Raw genomic sequence first — 17,213 nt, forward strand, 5'->3', positions numbered from 1 at the left:
TACTGAACAAAAAATATAAACGCAACATGTAAAGTGTTGGTCCCATGTTTCATGAGCTGAAATAAAAGATCCCAGATATATTCCATATGAACAAAAATATTATTTCTCTCAAATTTTGTGCACAAATTTGTTTACATCCCTGTTAGTGAGCATGTATCCTTCACCAAGATAATCCATCCACCTGACAGGTATGGCATATCAAGTAGCTCAGTAAACAGTAAAATCATTGCACAGGTGCACCTTGTGTCGGGGACAATAAAAGGCAGTTTGTCACACAACACAACGCCACAGATGTCTCAAGTTTTGAGGGAGCGTGCAATTGGCATGCTGACTGTTGCCAGAGAGTTTAATGTTAATATCTCTACCATAAGCTGTCTCCAACGTTGTTTTAGTTCTATGTTGCTCAGTTGGTAGAGCATTACGCTTGCAACACCAGGGTGTTCGATTCCCACGGGGGACCAGTACGGAAAAATATGAAAATGTATGCACTCTCTACTGTAAGTCGCTCAGAATAGGAGTATCTAATAAATTATTTAAATCTAAATATTTTAGAAAAATTTTCAGAATGTTCAACTGGCCTCACAATCGCCGACCACGTGTAACCACGCCAGCACAGAACCTCCACATCCTGCTTCTTCACCTGGGGATCATCTGAGACCAGCCACCCGGACAGCTGATGAAACTGTGGGTTTGCACAAAGAAGAATTTCTGCACAAACTGTCAGAAACCGTCTCAGGAAAGCTCATCTGCGTGCTCACTGTCCTCACCAGGGTCTTGATCTGACTGCAGTTCGGCGTCGTAACCGGATTCAGTGGGCAAATGCTCACCTTCAATGGCCACTGGCACGCTGGAGAAGGGTGCTCTTCATGGATGAATCCTGGTTTCAACTGTACCAGGCAGATGGCAGACAGCGTGTATGGTGATGTGTGGGTGAGCGGTTTGCTGATATCAATATTGTGAACAGTGTGCCCTATGGTGGCGATGGGGTTATGGTATGGGCAGGAATAAACTATAGACAATGAACACACCCTATGGACAATATACCACCCCTACCTTGTGTTGTGCCAAAGTAGGGGTGGTATACAGAAGATAGACATATTTGGTGAAAGCAAGTCCATATTATGGCACAACCATCTCAAATAAGCAAAGAGAAACAACAGTCCATCACTACTCTCAAGGATCTCTACAGATAATTTTTTTAACAGAAATGCACATGCATTGCCAAAATCTAAATGCCAAAATCTAAATTGCACCTGGGCTGGAATAATATATTGTGGCCTTACTCTTGCATTTCAAAAATGATGGTACAAAAACAATTAAATAAACGGTTGTTTTTTTCTTTGTATTATCTTTTACATGATCTAATGTGTTATATTCTCCTACATGAATGTAACATCTCCACAAACGTCAAAGTGTTTCCTTTCAAATGGTATCAAGAACATGCATATCCTTGCTTCCGGTCCTGAGCTACAGGAAGTTAGATTTGGGTATGTCATTTTAGGTAAAAATTGGGAAAAAAGGGGTGGATCCTTAAGAGGTTTAAGGCAGGAAGGTCAGCCAATCCGTAAAATGTAAAGAAATTTGAACGTTTCTTCAAGTGCAGTCGCAAAAACCATCAAGCCCTATGATGAAACTGGCTCTCATGAGGCCCGCCAAAGGAATGGAAGACCCAGAGTTTCCTCTGCTGCAGAGGATATGTTCATTAGAGTTACCAGCCTCAGAAATTGCAGCCCAAATAAATGCTTCACAGAATTAAAGTAACAGACACATCTCAACATCAACTGTTCAGAGGAGACTGTGTGAATCAGGCCTTCATGGTCAAATTGCTGCAAAGAAATCACTACTAAAGGACACCAATAAGAAGAAGAGACTTGTTTGGGACAAGAAACACGAGCGATATACATTAGACCTGTGGAAATCTGTCCGATGTTTGGTTCCAACTGCTGTGTCTTTGTGAGAAGCAGAGTAGGTGAACGGATGATCTTCGCATGTGTGGTTTCCACCGTGAAGCATGGAGGAGGAGGTGTGATGGTGCTTTGCTGGTTACACTCTCAGTGATTTATTTAGAATTCAAGCCACACTTAACCAGCATGGCTACCACAGCATTCTGCAGCAATAAGCCATTCCATCTAGTTTGCGCTTAGTGGGACTATAATTTGTTTTTCAACAGGACAATGACGCAACACACCTCCAGGCTGTGTAAGCGCTATTTGACCAAGAAGGAGAGTGATGGAGTGCCGCATCAGATGGCCTGGCCTCCACAATCACCCGACCTCAACCCAATTGAGATGGTTTGGGATGAGTTGGACCGAAGAGTGAAGGAAAAGCAGCCAACAAGTGCTCAGCATGTGGGAACTCCTTCAAGACTGTTGGAAAAGCCCTCCAGGTGAAACTGGTTGAGAGTATGCCAAGAGTGTGCAAAGCTATCATCAAGGCATAGGGTGGCTACTTTGAAGAATCTAAAGAAAAAATATATTTTGATTTGTTTAACACTGTTTTGGTTATTACATGATTCCATATGGGTTATTTCATAGTTTTGAGATCTTCACTATTATTCTACAATGTAGAGAATATAAACAATGAAGAAAAAGCCTGGAATGAGTAGGTGTGTCCAAACTTTTGACTGGTACTGTATATTCAGTTAAGTTAGATCCTTAGTAAGCGGCGAGGCGCTGCTCTTACTGTAACAAAAATTAATGCTGAAAAGATATTATCATTACCATCACACTCTTAGAAAAACCCTTCTTGGTTCCGGGTAGAACCCTATTGGGTTCCATATAGAACCCTCTGTGGAAAGGGTTCTACCTGGAAAAAAAAGGTTATTCAAAGGGTTCTCCTATGGGGACAGCCGAAGAACCCTTTTAGGTTCTAGATAGAACCGTTTTTGAGTGCAGTATGAAACACTAATATTGTTTAGGTATGGCAAGCATAGAATTAGAATGTTTGCCATCTGATCTTCTTTTTTTTTGTTGCTTACCATCTACTTCTATAATGGCAAGTTTTTCACTATCACACTCCATGCTAACCATGCTTGGCAAAATGTATAAAATACAACAGTATTATGGTAATAGTACAGTAGTAAAGTGGTAGTATAGAAATGTGCCGTGTCATGAATCTCTGTGCCAGCAGAGGAAGAAAGAGACCTATGGGATGTGTAACTGTAATAGGCTACTGCACATGACACTAGTACATAATCATGTTGGGGCATCTGTCCAAAGACCATTTCTAAACACGACCACAATCACTATTCAACAACATACAAAGTTTCTCTACAATATGACTTCAGTCAACGTGCAATTTCTTTCTCTCTCTCTCACAGGCACACACACATACACACACACACACACACACACACACAAACTGCCCGTCATCAATATTTTAAGTCAATATTCTTAACGTTTTTTGTGACTCTCAAGCTCATGTCATCAAGCTGTCCAGAGTACAGGTTCTGGTATACTCGTATAAGGACAATTCACACAAACTACAAATTATGCATTCTATGGCCTACATATTCTGTAGAGGGTTCATCTAACCTCTGAACCAAGACGGTCAGGGAGGATGAGCCCTACATCCAAAATGGGCCTATCATTTATCATGTATAAACCTGCAAATATCGAAACGTCCCGCTAACATATTGCAATGAATAACGTTGTATAAATCTCACGATTTAAAATTAAATATTAAATTCAACCAACGATAAAAACGTAAATGTCAGTGTTTTGTCCTCACACTGAATGCTCGTTCACTGTAGAGCTTGTTGTATAACTGTGTTGTTTGCATTGACACAATATAACTAAATACAGGGATTGACAACGTAACCAACCTTACAGGCAGCCCGAAACACTTCTAACAGGCTAGAATAGCAACAATATTGCAGCCTAAAATCAGAGATAAGAGAAAGAAGGGGAAAGGGATTGGAATGAAGTTTTCTCTCCCTCGTCTCGCGCTGCTCACGGGCGCTGTCCATTTCAGCACCACAAGATCGAGAGGCAAGCGAGAGTAGTGGCTCAAATATATTGTAAAAAAAAAAGCCTTTTGAATGCAAAATCAACATGCACACTATTTTTCTTTGATTGCTTTACTCCGAAACAGTATTGTATTGGGGCGTTAATGATAACAGGACAAGATATTTGGGCAGAAATGGATTTTAGGTTGCAGGCCATGAGTCTAAAGTCATAGGCTACATTAATACTAACAGAGATATGGGGCTGCAGGTGTCGTATAATCCGATAATGGAATATGTTCCGTTGATTAAACAAACACAAGCAATATCAAAATGCACATGTTTTTTTAGGCTACGGCGTTTACTTACCTACGTAAATGTTACCACACTGGCTAATGTAAGATTAGGCTAGCCTATGCATCAGCATAACTTCGATAGCCACCATACCTCATATTCTATTCTTGCTTGTGGGACATAATACATAATACGAAATGAACACATTTTCTGTAATTTTCTTTCATCGGGTGGCGGTGCCCCGGCCCAGTTTTATGTAACCATCTCAGGCAGAGTATACAGAAAGCGCCATGCAGCTCTTACTGTTAACGACGATGTCTCACAGGTAAACCCTTGGCCAAATGGCCTTAGGCTACTACAAATGTCCTTACTTCACATAATGACAAACATTTTCCAAATATAGCCTAGGATACACATTCGGCGGCATGGTATGATGGCAAATGGCAATCTATATTCTGTAATGAAGCAGGCAGATCTCAGTGTGTTGCACCAGAACCTGCCATATTCCTGGCAGTCGATGGCCCTATCAATTTCAGGCTACTATTGTTTACTACAAACTCAATGACAACAATCTCCCTGCCAAAGACGTGCACACTAGTTCAGTGTATCGTTGTTATCTAATCTGATTTTCACGGGAGGAGTAATACGCTTAACACCGGCAATCGAGTACCACTGAATGTTTTGATGTATAACAAAACATGTGTTTTTATATCGATCATTCTACCGTTGCCAATCTTATCACAAAGTCGGTTTGTAGACTTACTGTACATAATACGACAAATTAACCATCGTGCACAGATATTGCAATGTACGCGTTTAGCACCAGCCTACCCAAAAGTGCGGCGCATTAAGCCTAAGAAACACAACGAAATGCTGCAGTGGGTGGTTTCTATGTTAGGCTTTTAGGCTGTTATATTTCCCCACCGTGCAAAATTTCCCATCTCGAATACATAGTCCTACCTTATCGCCATCAACATGGTAGACTCAGGAAACTCGGCTCCAATTGAAGGAAGGAGATGTGTAGGCTACCACACCCGTAAAGCCATGTCGACCACCTGATCGATACCAGGCTATGTGTATGCAACGAAATTACAATGGTTGTAAGGTTCTTGCTTTGATGATCAATTTTGAGATGAAAGGTTGATGAAAAAGACTCGTGGAGGATAGCAGCATAGTTTCAAAGGCTCTGGCAACACAGAAAACACCCCAACATGTTAGAATAGGCTCGATTAGATGGATGAGCATTTTTGGGGGAAGGTGGGGGAGAGAATGATCTCGTCAGGCTACTGACGCCCATTACCATACATTCGTTTGGACAATATTTGCAGCGTGTCATTAACTACCACGAAATTAAATTAAATTTAAGCACAAAATCATATATTGTTGTTTGATAATCATAATAAAAAATAAAAAATAAAATCGTTGAGTTTTTGAAGCTGTCAAAATTGTGGCCATCCTCTTCTCCTTATAATTTTTCCTACTTGTCTGAACAATATTATGGCCAGCTCAGTGAAGGATATTAGCAATATATCTATTAAGCTTAAATATAACGGGAATCAGGTTGAGGCTAAGGCAGGCAGCCAATTCAAGCAAAAAAAGAAGATGCTGGTGAGAGAAGCTCTGCGACATTTTTATCAGATTATTGACAGACTATAGAACCAACCAATTCATCAAAACATGCAACCATTTTAGAAAAAGCTAAGAATTGACCTACTTTATAAGCATTACAAGGAACCCAGAAAGGCGTTGCTCTACTGCAGATGTCGAAAAGATTCGGGAGAAACTGGGATTGTCGCCATATTGTTGCTGCTGCCTCAGTGCTTGCAGCTACTCTGGCTGCATAATTGATGACACTCAGCAGAAATATAAGGGAGTGTCGGCAAATGCATTTTACTGAAGAAATCAGTGACCACCACGACCATTCATTTGTGCGTCAAAAACAGGCCTACTGTACATGTTAACACAATAAAGAGGTGAATTGTTATCTAACTTTTGTTCAAATACCTCGACAAGAGGTGAAATAGTTAAAAATACTAGCCTGTAGGGCGTTCAGCACAGGCACAGCAACTGAATTGGCCATATCAGCCGACCATTGTGGAGCACTTTTTCCAGTCTTGTAAGATTTATGATATGCCGTTTAGGCTACTGTAGATCTACATCGTGGCCAATGTAGCCTAATGAGTTGTTGGCATACAATAATGTTTTACTGTCTGTAAATGATCATTAGGTTACTGATGTGGGCTACATTGATGACATGAGACACTGTGTAAATTGGGCCTAAAATTCGTTGCAAATAATTATATGCAAAATCTGAAATTATATTGTAGCCTATGATAGCCGGTATCAACATTATCCCAGTCCCTAGTTATTGATAAGTGACCTCACACACAGCCTACAGTAAAAAAAGGTGACCAAACTTTTTATTACGTCACAAAGCCGACAAGTCTTTGCTTTGGAACAATACATGAATGAATCAATCAATGTTTGGAGATCCACCAATCCACCTGCCAGTTTAGTCCACCTATATTTTCCTCCCATAAAGATGGACTTTAGGACATTTGGAATCGTTTTACAATGTGCCCTGTCCATAAGTGTATTGTTCTCTGAAGGTTCGGAACAAGGAAGTAAGTCCTAGATCAATACCAGATATATCATGAAAAGAATTGTGCGCAACGGGCGCGCTAAATGTTGCCAATAAGCGATGACGCGAAGGCTGATTCCAGCCTGTTGAGGGCTTGTGCTACGGGCTGGCACATGCGCAGATTAAATATATCGCTGGAACGCCGATTAAGTCGTTCACATGTCCTAATAATTCGAAACCAGGTGTTTTAATCAGAAAACCAGGTGTTTTAATCAGTATATGTTTACTTTGATATTGACCTTACATCGATTATGATAAGCAGAGTAAAGGGTGTTTACGTTTGCCATACTCGGCCTGCTGTGATAATCAGTTTCATATGTGATCATTAGTGCGCATGCTTGACCTGCATAACTTTCAACTGAAACTTAAATTTACATTCTACATTTCCATTATTCTGCGATGGTGATGACAGCATGCGGACAGCGGCCATTGGCGGACGCTCCAGGAGGGTCACGTGTTGTTGGAGGGCGCAATGCACCTTTGGGTGCATGGCCTTGGCAGGTCAGCGTGCAGGTGAGGTCCTGGCACCTCTGTGGCGGGACCATCGTCAACAGCCTCTGGGTGCTCACCGCTGCACACTGCTTCACTATCGTTCCGTGAGTCATCTATATAACCAACAAGAAATAAATCACATGAATAGCCTATATTAAATCTACATAGGCTACCCAGCCATCACCATGCCTAATCATACATGCAAAAAGATCAAGCCAAAAAGGTAGAATCACTTGAGATACATAATTGAAAGTGTCACTGATAAAAAAATATTTTCTTCAATTGCTTATAGGCTTAATAAGACAAAATTATTTAACTTAGAAATTACATTGCAGTGACAGATACATACTTTCGCATCCTTCAATAATGCATTTTTCCTTCTAGTCAGTAAACAATGGAAAAAGCTGCTGATACTCTTCTGCTCAAAATAATCATTTCTGTTGTTTAACGCCCCAACTGCTTTTGCTGTGCCCAGACCCCATAGGAGGTCCAGTCTGCGCGTGGTGGCAGGACTCAACGTGCTAACAGAACCAGGGCAGTACTCCCAGTGCCGCTATGTTGTGGAGGTCAGAGCCCATGAGAAGTTCCACCACCCCAGCTACTCCAACGACATAGCTCTTCTGCGTCTCAGCTCTCCACTGGAGTACACAGACTTTGTCCAGCCTGTCTGTACAGTGGAAGACGAGATGGAGGAGTTCAACTTAAACCTCAACCAGTGTTTCATCAGTGGTTGGGGCAGCACTTCTTTCAAAGGTTTGTGTGGGATCTATTAGGAAATGATAATACAATATGATACAATACAACCGTTATTAATCTAACTGTAACATCGGAAACTGGCCTCTTGCTCTGCTCTCAACCCCCCGTATAAACACAAACACATCCATTTGAGAGGAGGTTCAGCCACAGTGCAGTACCCCTGAATGAAGATACGTTTAGGTGTTAAAAGCCTTAGCCTGGGTACCAGTTTGTTTGTGCCATTGTGATTGCACAAACATTTCTGGGACCAGGCTATAAGGGTATAACAGTGCTGAATGTTGAATTTAGCAGTAGATGAATACAGCATGTTTATTTATTTATTTTTGTTTCACCTTTATTTAACCAGGTAGGCCAGTTGAGAACAAGTTCTCAATTACAGTACAATTGCGACCTGGCCAAGATAAAGCAAAGCAGTACGACACAAACAACACAGAGTTACACATGGGATAAACAAACGTACAGTCAATAACACAATAGAAAAATCTATACAGTGTGTGCAAATGTAGTAAGAATAGGGAGGGACGGCAATAAATTGGCCATAGTGGCAAAAGGAATGCTTGTTGCGAAATTGGAAACTGGTTCTAGATTTAATCTTTGACTGGACATGCTTAATGTGAGTCTGGAAGGAGAGTTTACAGTCTAACCAGACACCTAGGTATTTGTAGTTGTCCACATATTCTAAGTCAGAAAAGGTCCAGAGTAGTGATGTTAGACGGGCGAGCGGGTGCGGGCAGCGATCGGTTGAAGAGCAGGCATTTTGTTTTACTTGCAGTTGGAGGCCACTGAAGGAGTATTGTATGGCTTTGAAGCTCATCTGGAGGTCTGTTAGCACAGTGTCCAAAGAAGGGACAGAATTATACAGAATAGCGTCATCTGCGTAGAGGTGGATCCGAGAATCACCAGCAGCAAGAGCGACATCAATGATGTATACAGTCATTTGAGAAACCAAGGCTGTAGAGTTTGCCGATAAGAATGCAGTGATTGACAGAGTCGAAAGCCTTGGCCAGGTCGACGAAGACGGCTGCACAGTATTGTCTTTTATCAATGGCGGTTATGATGTCTTTTAGAACCTTGAGTGTGGCTGAGGTGCACCCATGACCTGCTCGGAAACCAGATTGCATAGCGGTGAAGGTACGGTGGGATTCGAAAAGGTCGGTGATCTGTTTGTTGACTTGGCTTTCGAAGACCTTAGAAAGGCAGGGTAGGATAGATATAGGTCTGTAACAATTTGGGTCTAGAGTGTCTCCTCCTTTGAAGAGGGGGATGAACGCGGCAGCTTTCCAATCTTTAGGGATCTCAGACGATACGAAAGAGAGGTTTAACAGGCTAGCAATAGGGGTTGCAACAATTGCAGCAGGTCATTTTAGAAAGGGTCCAGATTATCTAGCCCGGCTGATTTGTAGGGGTCCAGGTTTTGCAGCTCTTTCAGAACATCAGCTATCTGGATTTAGGTGAAGGAGAAATGGGGAGGCTTGGGCAAGTTGCTGTGGGGGGTACAGAGCTGTTGACCGGGGTAGGTAGGTAGCCAGGTAGAAAGCAAGGGCAGCTGTAGAAAAATGCTTATTGAAATTATTGTAGATTTATCAGTGGTGACAGTGTTTCCTAGCCTCAGTGCAGTGGGCAGCTGGGAGGTGCTCTTATTCTCCATGGACTTTAGTGTCCCAGAATGTTTTGGAGTTAGAGCTACAGGATGAAAATTTCTGCTTGAAAAATCTAGCCTTTGCTTTCCTAACTGCGTGTGTCTATTTGTTCCTAACTTCCCTGAAAAGTTGCATATCATGGGGGCTATTCGATGCTAATGCAGTACGCCACAGGATGTTTTTGTGCTGGTCAAGGGCAAACAAGTCTGGAGTGAACCAAGGGCTATATCTGTTCTTCGTTCTACATTTTTTTGAATGGGGCATGCTTATTTAAGATGGTGAGGAAAGCACTTTTGAAGAATAACCAGGCATCCTCTACTGATGGAATGAGGTATCTTTCCAGAATACCCGGGCCAGGTCGATTAGAAAGGCCTGCTTGCTGAAGTGTTTTAGGGAGCGTTTGAGGTGATGAGGGGTGGTCGTTTGACCGCGGAGCCATTACGGACACAGGCAATGAGGCAGTGATCACCGAGATCCTGGTTGAAGACAGCATAGGTGTATTTAGAGGTCAGGATGGCCAGGAGGATATCTATGAGGATACCCGTGTTTACGGATTCAGGGTTGTACCTGGTAGGGTCCTTGATCATTTCTGTAAGATTGAGGGCATCTAGCTTAGATTGTAGGAAGGCCGGGGTGTTAAGCATATCCCAGTTTATGTCACCTAACAGTACAAACTCTGAAGATAAATGTGGGGCAATTAATTCACATGTAGTGTTCAGGGCACACATGTGGTGGTCAGGGCACACCTGAGGGCTGAGGGGGCTCTGTAACAAGCGGCAACAATGAGAGAGTTATTTCTGGAAAGGTGGATTTTTAAAAGTAGATAGCAGGATAGCATGACATAACTCTGCAGTATATTGCAACACCACCACTTTGGAAGTTCTATCTTGGCAGAAAATGTTGTAGTTGGGGATGGAATTTTTGGTGGCCTTCCTAAGCCAGGATTCAGACACGGCTAGGACATCAGGGTAGGTGGAGTGTGCTAAAGCAGTGAATAAAACAAACTTAGGGATGAGGCTTCTGATGTTAACATGCATGAAACCAAGGCTTTTACGGTTACAGAAGTCAACAAATGATAGTGCCTGGGGAATAGGAGCGGAACTGGGGGCTACAGGGCCTGGGTTAACCTCTACTTCACCAGATGAACAGTGAAGGAGTAGGATAAGGGTACGGCTAAAGGATATAAGAACTGGTCGTCTTGTGCGTTGGGGACAGAGAATAAAAGGAGCAGATTTATGGGCGTGGTAGAATAGATTCAAGGCATAATGTACCGACAATGGTATGGTAAGTTGCGAGTACAGTGACGATGAGAGAGGTCTTGTCTCTGGAGGCACCAGTTAAGCCAATTGAGATCTCTGCATGTGTGTGGGGTTGGACAAAGAGCTATCTAAGGTATTTTGAGCGGGGCTGAGGGCTCTACAGTGAAATAAAACAGTAAGAACTAGCCAAGACAGTAGTAGACAAGGCATATTGACATTAGAGAGACATAAAGCAAACAAAGGTGTTGATCAGAAGAGCTAAGACAACGGGTAAATGGCGATGAAAGGTCAGTTTGGTACATGCAGGACCTGAGTTTAAGGCTGGGGCCAACAGGTAAACAAAATTAGGTATTGTGTTATTGAAACAGTCCAGGGGGCATCAACTGTGTAGCCGAGTGATCATAGGGTCAAAAGAGCAACAATAGGTGAGTCAGGGTATAGTTTGGTAGTCACTACTATGCTAGGCGAGCAGAGGACACAGAGTTCATAAAAGCTAGCGGGCCTGGGCTAGTAGATGGTTCTTCGGTGACATCGTAACATAATAGCCCATTGAGACCACATCGGGCAATCACGTCGGCAGTCCAGTCGTGATGGATCAGCGGGGCTCCTTGTCGACAAAGAGTCCAGGCCAATTGGCAAAGGAGGTATTGTAGCCCTAGAATTAGCTGGTATATGGGCCTAGCTCGAGGCTAGCTGGTGCTTTCTTCGGGACAGATGCATTAGATAACAGTAGCCACTTGTTTGCAGCTAGCTAGCTGCGATGATCCGGTGTAATGATCCAGAGCGCCAGGAATCTGGTGATGTGGTAGATAGAAGCAGTCAAATATGCTCTGGGTTGATATCGCTCTGTGCAGACAGGCAGGTGTTGTCTGAGCTAAGGCTGGCTGGCTGGCTGATGACCGAGAAAAAAGTGAATACCGCTAGCCGTGGCTAACAAAGACTAGTAGCTAGTTAGCTGGCTAGCTCCTGATAGAAGTTCCACGGCCAGGAATAAAAATAGCAGATCCGTACCACATTGGGTGAGGTGGGTTGCAGGAAAGTATATTTAGTTCGTAGATAGAAAGTGAGATTAAGATGTATACGAAAAGACTATTGCTATTTACACGGGATAAAACACAGGGTAAGACAAAGACAAACACACACGTCTTACTGCTACGCCATCTTGGAACAATGTGTGTCTGGTATCTCTTTAGGAAAGCCAATGGACATACTGCAAGAAGCTGAGGTGGAGCTGTTTGAGCAAAATACTTGTAACCAGATCGACTGGTACAACGGTTACATCAAGAATGGCATGATCTGTGCTGGCTTTGAGACCGGGGGGGTCGACACATGTCAGGTGAGGTGGCCATTATGTCTGTGTCCAAAATGGCACCCAATTCCCTTTTATACTACACTACTTTTGACCAGAGCTCATGGAAAATAGGGTTCCATTGAATAAACTTGTGTTCACCATGATAATACCATAAACATACTCTGTTTTCACTGCATTATGAAGGGAGACAGTGGAGGTCCACTCCAGTGCTTCAGTGAGGATCAGGAAAAATTCTACATTGTTGGCGTGACAAGTTTTGGGGATGCCTGCGGATTGCCTAAAAGACCCGGAGTGTATACTATGGCCAGCAAGTACTCAGCCTGGCTGAAGACAACTCAGTCAAGATCCCTGTCAGCCGTCTGTCAGCTAGATAACTGTTTCATCTTAGTCCTGTCCAGTGTGGTTTCTAGACTTATCTGAATGAGGTGAACTGCTGAATCTAGTCTAGTGTTTGACATAAACTACTCTCTCATGGATGGTCCTTACATTTTGATGACTTTACATTGTCAATAGTTCTGTCACTTCTCAGGAGTAGCCTAAATAAACCATATTATTCAAAGGCTCTGTAGGCTATATTTGATGGGTCATTTCAACAATTTAATGATTGTTGAAGGATAAAGACGCCCATTAAAACATTAGCTAGGCCTTAAGGAACATGAAATTAAATGTTATAGCATACTAATAATTTCTTGAGAGAATTCTATACTATTATATTCCTTAGGACTACTAGCCTACTTATATTGGCAAGTTTTTGATCTCACAGGTTGGCAAAAATGTCAAGTTCAACCACTGAGCAGAGGTGCCACTCTTGTGATTGGTCCCAAAAACATTAAATATATATATATATATATTATATAATTAATGGATTATGTTTTAAATGCGATGTAAATGTGTACATTTTCCTGTTTCACAAATATATTGTTCAAAAACATCTGTTCAGTTACTTACTACTGTCGTGTCTTTGGCTAGGCCGGATTAAGTGATATGACATGCTATTCTGTACAATCCTTTCTCTGTAATTAATATTACTTGATTGAGCTAATCATGTAAATGTAATTAACTAGAAAGTTGGGGCACCGAGCTGTTATCTTCCAAATAAACTCTTAAAGACCTAGTAATATTTTACATCAATAGCAGTCAATATTACTCGTCACCTTATTTCAGTCTCATCTGAAAGTTGTCAATTCTTGGTTATCTTCACAAACCCTGGCTAACAAGTTGAATCAGCAATACAAAAGTGGGTTTAATTATTTATTTACTAAATACCTAACTAATCACACAGAATTACATATACACAGAATGAATCATACCTTAAATACAAATGATGTCATAAAGGAAAACGTCCCTAGTGGACGGAACAGATATGACAGCTGGTTTCACAAAGGAAAATGGGTTGGGTTTGAGTGAAAGAGTGGGAAGACTGAGGAAAAAAGGGAGAAGCTGTGCTATTGTAAATACAATATCCTATGCATTATATATTACCGCCCATTTGGAAAATGAAAATGCAATAAATATTTACTCTGTGCTGCGCTTAGGTTGGTGGTAGATGGAAGGCCGTGTTGCCCAACAGAGTCCTTTGAAGAGTGTCTCTGGTGGTAAACGGGAAACATTGTAGCGTCGTTGTTGGGTGGTAGGCGGGATACTCTGTCTGTCCTTTCCTAGCCCACGTTTTTAGCTGCTGTTGCTAACTCAACGGCTAGAATGTCTCACTTCTTTAGTTCATACCATTCATAACCAAAGCTCACGCTGAGGTTGGCTTAGTTCTGTAGTTGACATGTTAGTCCTTTTTAACGTATGGACCGTCGTCCTCGGAACAGGAGGTTACATTTTCGTCAAGGGCTTATATAGTGGAGGGAGAAGGGTGTGTTTTCATAGTTTTATAACCCATGTGTCTTCACAGGGGCGGGCCACTGATTGAGCAGAGCCCTAACCTTATGAAAACCCAAATCTCTCATGGAAGCTAAAATTACATTTAATCTTTTCACCAATAATTTTATATTCAAACATTTAAATTGCACAACAATTCCATGTGAATCTGATAACTATAATGTGTAGACTTTCCACTGTACCATTTATGTCATCCTATCATTGATGAGAATGTCTCAGATGACAACCGAACTGACATCATATTCATTAAGTACCAACGCATATGTTCAACTGGTCGGATTACCAAAATATGGTTAATTTCCCCCCACCTTCTGATGTTCACAGCATCTCTATGTTAACCAAGGGATTTTCAATAGTCACATCAGTAGGGTAGAGAGAGGAAAAAGGGGGGGAGAGGTATTTATGACTGTCATAAACCTACCCCCAGGCCAGCGTCATGACACTACTCTGCCCCTCACCCAGTGGGCATACGACCTGATAAAGATGTCTCTTACTTCTGGTCGAGACGTCTTATAACCCGACATGTTTTTCATTATGTATATTTGACGCCATGAAAAATACGTCTTATTTTGGTTGATATCTGTTTTTTGGTTGAAATCTGATTGAACTACTGATCAGTTATCTAAATACTACTCAATTAATAGACACCAATCTATATAAACATGTTCATAGTGTTTGTGGTTCATGCACCCATTGCATATAAGACACAAGAACCATTACAATTATTACAATTTGAGTAATGTTCTTTTTCAACAGGGTTTGCATGATTCAGTTTAGCACACGTGGTAAACAACAGCAGGCAGAGCGCACCAAGCCGTGTTAGGGTGTCATGGCATGCTGTACCCAGTCAACACGCTGGGCTCTGGCGTATTCCGTTTGAGATACAGGGGACTTGGAATGGACTTGGGTGGCTTCATGCGGGCTGAGAATTTCCAGAGTCCGGCAGAATCATATTACTCTGGGCTCCAGCTAATGGTAATCGGGCCGAATCCACTTCAGCTTATACGGCTCAATACATTTTTTGAGGAGTAAGGCCATTTAGGTTTTTATTACACTCAACATGCGTTCTTCTAAGATCCTCAAAGTTCTTTGAAGAATCTTAGGGTTCTTAGCACTGAAAATGGCTCCTAAAAGGTTCTTCGAAGAACCCCATAGGAGGTGGGGTTCATCGAGGAACCTTCTTAGTTGGGGGTTCTTGCAGGAATCTAACTGCCCAACTGAAACATTTCGATTTGAAAGGACACTGAAAAATGTGAAGATCTCAATTTAAGGTTTGTCCCTTGTATGATCTAAATTTATATTGTTTTATGATAAACCCTCTGTCTTTTCATATGTGTGCCAATCTTTCTAAAACAAAAATGGACACAATTCAATGGATATCAAGAGGTAAGAATATGTAGGCTATAAGAATATGTTGAAGGCTGGCTGTACTGCGTGCAGATGACTGAACAGCTCGCTTTTGACAAAAGTATGTCTATTGGTATGTTATGCAGTTCGCATTTACCATCGTCCTCCCTTACCATTACAATAAATATCCCATACGTCATTATCAAAACAGGTTTTTTTCATTCACATTCAACACAAAAACCAAGCTATGAATTCTGTTGTGTGCATGTTAAGTTAATCATCTGTATACGTACTATTTTTTGGGACTTCACCCTCCCTACACCTCTGATGAATATAACAGGAAACCTGTTCGATCACAATGCACTGCAAATTCATTCTGGCTGTGGATACGGAGAACATCAACACATTAACATCAACACGCCAGAGGATATATCCATCGGACTTGGGGCTCTGCTGGGAGTTTACCTCATTTAGATTTTATTATTCTGCTTTGCTACTAAAATCATAAACACTGAGAACTAAAACATTGGGTTATTGTTATTATTATTAATAATAGGGGACGGGGGGGTAGTTAAAAAATAAAACCCAAAAGGTTCTTTGAGGATACATTAAAAGGGTTATTTGAAGAACTTATAGGGGTTCCCCCACAGTTCAACTATGAAGAACCCCTAAAGGATAGTCCAGGGACCTTTTCTTTTTAGAGTGTAAAGCAGCGATTTGTTGGGGAGAAAAACGTCAAGGAACGTTTTGCTAGATAGCTCATTTTAGTTAACTAACATTAGCTCTCTGGCTAATCCTTCATGGACATGGTACATTTACCTGTTATAGCTAGCTAACATTTTGATACTATCTGTTTAGTTAATGTGTGTGTGTGTTCTCTCTCTGTCTCTGTGTGAGAGACAGGGAGAGATGATGATCACAATAGCTTTAGATAGCTAGCATGACAACGTTGACATGACAATGTTGTGTGTGTTGTGCATGTATGACGGAGAGAGATAATGATCACAATAACTTATAGAAAAGATTCTCATCATGTCAACATTGTGTTATGCTAGCTTTGTGTGTGTGTGGTTGATTAATACAAATACAGGAAACATTGATTGTGTGTGTGAGACATTATTAGCAAGCCTAGTTCTTGAAACGTGTACGCCCCAATATGAATGTGAAGTTCTTCTTGATTCATCAAGAATCCTTGAATTTTGTGTGTTTTGTATTTGACAATATGATACATTTTGTATATCACTGCTCCCCCAACACTCATTCTGAAGTTACACTTCTCAACAGCCTTTTTCAATTATTATTATTTATTTTTTTCAGGAATCTTCTAGCTTGGATGGAGGAGAGAACAAAGCGAAGTAGTACAGTATTTATCCAGCCTGCTGACTAAGAAATGTAAATAGCCAAGGTTTTGCTGTCCATCTCTCTCTATATATCTCAGTTTGTCTGCCTGACTGACATATTTCTGAGGGGAACGATAGTCAGTGTACTTGCTAGGCTAAGTCTAACTTAGTGAAGACCTTAGGTAATGGTTAATCATGATTTATTTCTCACTTTACAGTTCCTGAAACGTCAATGACCTGATGCATGGCCTCTACACCCACTCAGTAACCAGTGATCTATTCTGCTACATCCCGGGGAATGG

At 41.5% G+C, this 17,213-nt stretch overlaps 2 protein-coding genes across 2 annotated transcripts in view; one reads left to right on the forward strand and one right to left on the reverse strand.

Moving 5' to 3' along the window:
- Nucleotides 1–6,038, reverse strand: part of LOC112216376 (sodium channel protein type 8 subunit alpha-like) — a 99,481-nt gene extending 93,443 nt beyond the window's left edge. Inside the window, exon 1 of the mRNA XM_042299691.1 lies at nt 5,952–6,038. The gene's annotated coding sequence lies outside the window, so the exon portion shown is untranslated. The remainder of the gene's footprint in view (nt 1–5,951) is intronic.
- A 975-nt stretch (nt 6,039–7,013) lies between these two features.
- LOC112216629 (acrosin) lies at nt 7,014–13,213 on the forward strand. The gene is made up of 4 exons (XM_024376617.2): nt 7,014–7,474; nt 7,846–8,123; nt 12,219–12,361; nt 12,521–13,213. Exons 1-4 carry the CDS (start codon nt 7,278–7,280, stop codon nt 12,755–12,757), a joined length of 855 nt encoding a protein of 284 aa, XP_024232385.1. The 5' UTR covers nt 7,014–7,277; the 3' UTR covers nt 12,758–13,213.
- The last annotated feature ends 4,000 nt before the right edge of the window (nt 13,214–17,213 follow it).

Source organism: Oncorhynchus tshawytscha, linkage group LG16 (genome assembly GCF_018296145.1).
Source record: "Oncorhynchus tshawytscha isolate Ot180627B linkage group LG16, Otsh_v2.0, whole genome shotgun sequence".
Lineage (NCBI taxonomy): Eukaryota > Metazoa > Chordata > Actinopteri > Salmoniformes > Salmonidae > Oncorhynchus > Oncorhynchus tshawytscha.